This window comes from Cynocephalus volans, chromosome X, assembly GCF_027409185.1.
Source record: "Cynocephalus volans isolate mCynVol1 chromosome X, mCynVol1.pri, whole genome shotgun sequence".
Classification (NCBI taxonomy): domain Eukaryota; kingdom Metazoa; phylum Chordata; class Mammalia; order Dermoptera; family Cynocephalidae; genus Cynocephalus; species Cynocephalus volans.
The window spans coordinates 90465311-90467244 of NC_084478.1; the positions used below are offsets into that span (position 1 = coordinate 90465311).

The 1934-nt window shown below is 56.1% G+C and overlaps 1 protein-coding gene across 1 annotated transcript; it reads left to right on the forward strand.

Moving 5' to 3' along the window:
* The first annotated feature begins 240 nt into the window (after positions 1-240).
* POU3F4 (POU class 3 homeobox 4) lies at positions 241-1326 on the forward strand. The gene has a single exon (XM_063084292.1). The coding sequence runs from the start codon at positions 241-243 to the stop codon at positions 1324-1326; it is 1086 nt and encodes a 361-aa protein (XP_062940362.1).
* The last annotated feature ends 608 nt before the right edge of the window (positions 1327-1934 follow it).

Here is a 1934-nt window from a genome sequence, read left to right on the forward strand (position 1 = left end):
TCACTTCCTGCTTGAGTCTCACTGAAACTCCCGAGCTTCGCCAGCCTAATTTGGAAAATGAGCCCGACCTCCTGCGCCTCCATTGGCCGTGCTCACGCCTGGCCAGGCCGAGACGCTCTGCGATTGGCCGCGGCGGGTGCCGGTAACCCGCGCTTGCGGCTTTGGCTCCTCCGTACCGTAGATGTCAAAGGCTGAAGCTGCTCCCTTTGCCACATAACTAGTAGGGGATCCTCACCGACCATGGCCACAGCTGCCTCGAATCCCTACAGCATTCTCAGTTCCAGCTCCCTGGTCCATGCGGACTCTGCGGGCATGCAGCAGGGGAGTCCTTTCCGCAACCCTCAGAAACTTCTCCAAAGTGATTACTTGCAGGGAGTTCCCAGCAATGGGCATCCCCTTGGGCATCACTGGGTGACCAGTCTGAGCGACGGGGGCCCGTGGTCCTCCACTCTGGCCACCAGCCCCCTGGACCAACAGGACGTGAAGCCCGGGCGCGAAGACCTGCAGCTGGGTGCCATCATCCATCACCGCTCACCACACGTAGCCCACCACTCGCCGCACACTAGCCACCCGAACGCATGGGGGGCGAGCCCGGCTCCAAACCCGTCCATCACGTCAAGCGGCCAACCCCTCAATGTGTACTCGCAGCCGGGATTCACGGTCAGCGGCATGCTGGAGCATGGAGGACTCACTCCACCGCCGGCTGCCGCCTCCGCACAGAGCCTGCACCCGGTGCTCCGGGAGCCTCCGGACCACGGCGAACTGGGTTCGCACCACTGCCAGGACCACTCGGACGAAGAGACACCAACCTCTGATGAGTTGGAACAGTTCGCCAAACAATTCAAACAAAGAAGAATCAAGTTGGGCTTCACGCAGGCCGACGTGGGGCTGGCGCTGGGCACACTGTACGGCAACGTGTTCTCGCAGACCACCATCTGTAGGTTCGAGGCCTTGCAACTGAGCTTCAAGAACATGTGCAAGCTGAAGCCCCTGCTGAACAAGTGGCTGGAGGAGGCGGATTCGTCCACAGGGAGTCCGACCAGCATTGACAAGATCGCCGCGCAGGGCCGCAAGCGCAAGAAGCGAACCTCCATTGAGGTGAGTGTCAAGGGCGTACTGGAGACGCATTTCCTCAAGTGTCCCAAGCCTGCCGCGCAGGAGATCTCCTCGCTGGCAGACAGCCTCCAGTTGGAGAAAGAAGTGGTGCGTGTCTGGTTCTGTAATCGAAGACAAAAAGAGAAAAGAATGACTCCACCAGGGGATCAGCAGCCGCATGAGGTTTATTCGCACACCGTGAAAACAGACACGTCCTGCCACGATCTCTGACTGGAGGAAGCGAGGAGGCGGCCGGCCGCACTGGGAGCAGCGCGGATTTCTCTTTCTCATTCCGACTTCCTTTCACTCCGACATTCTTTATTATTGCTATCTCTCTACTCTCTCTCTCTCTCTCTCTCTCTCTCTCTCTCTCTCTCTCTCTCTCTCTCTCTCTCTCTCTCTCTCTCTCTCTCTCTCTCTCTCCTCTCTCTCTCTTTCAACAGGGGGTTCTAACTTATATTGAGAAAGAAAACACACACTCACACTCGCATTCGGGCTTCTCAACCCTGATACACAGTTGTATTACCCAATCCAGGCGGGGACCTCATATTCCCTGCCGCCCGGGCAACAGTTCTTTCCAACCTTTTTTGCTGATCAGTACATATTGTTTACTCTGAGTAAGGTTTGTTTGGTCGCTCCTCTGTAGGAAGAGCAAGAAGTGGGGTAATGTGAGGGCAGGGTGGGGAGAGGGAGGGAACGGGAAGACAGATGTGTGCCTCTGAATAACCTTTCAGCGCCTTGGTTATAGCAGCTGTATTTCAGGTGAAATCTGTTTTACAATAGACTAGTTTTGCCTTTTTAAAAAACTTCTATAGCGTTTCTAAATGTCTGCGGTGTTT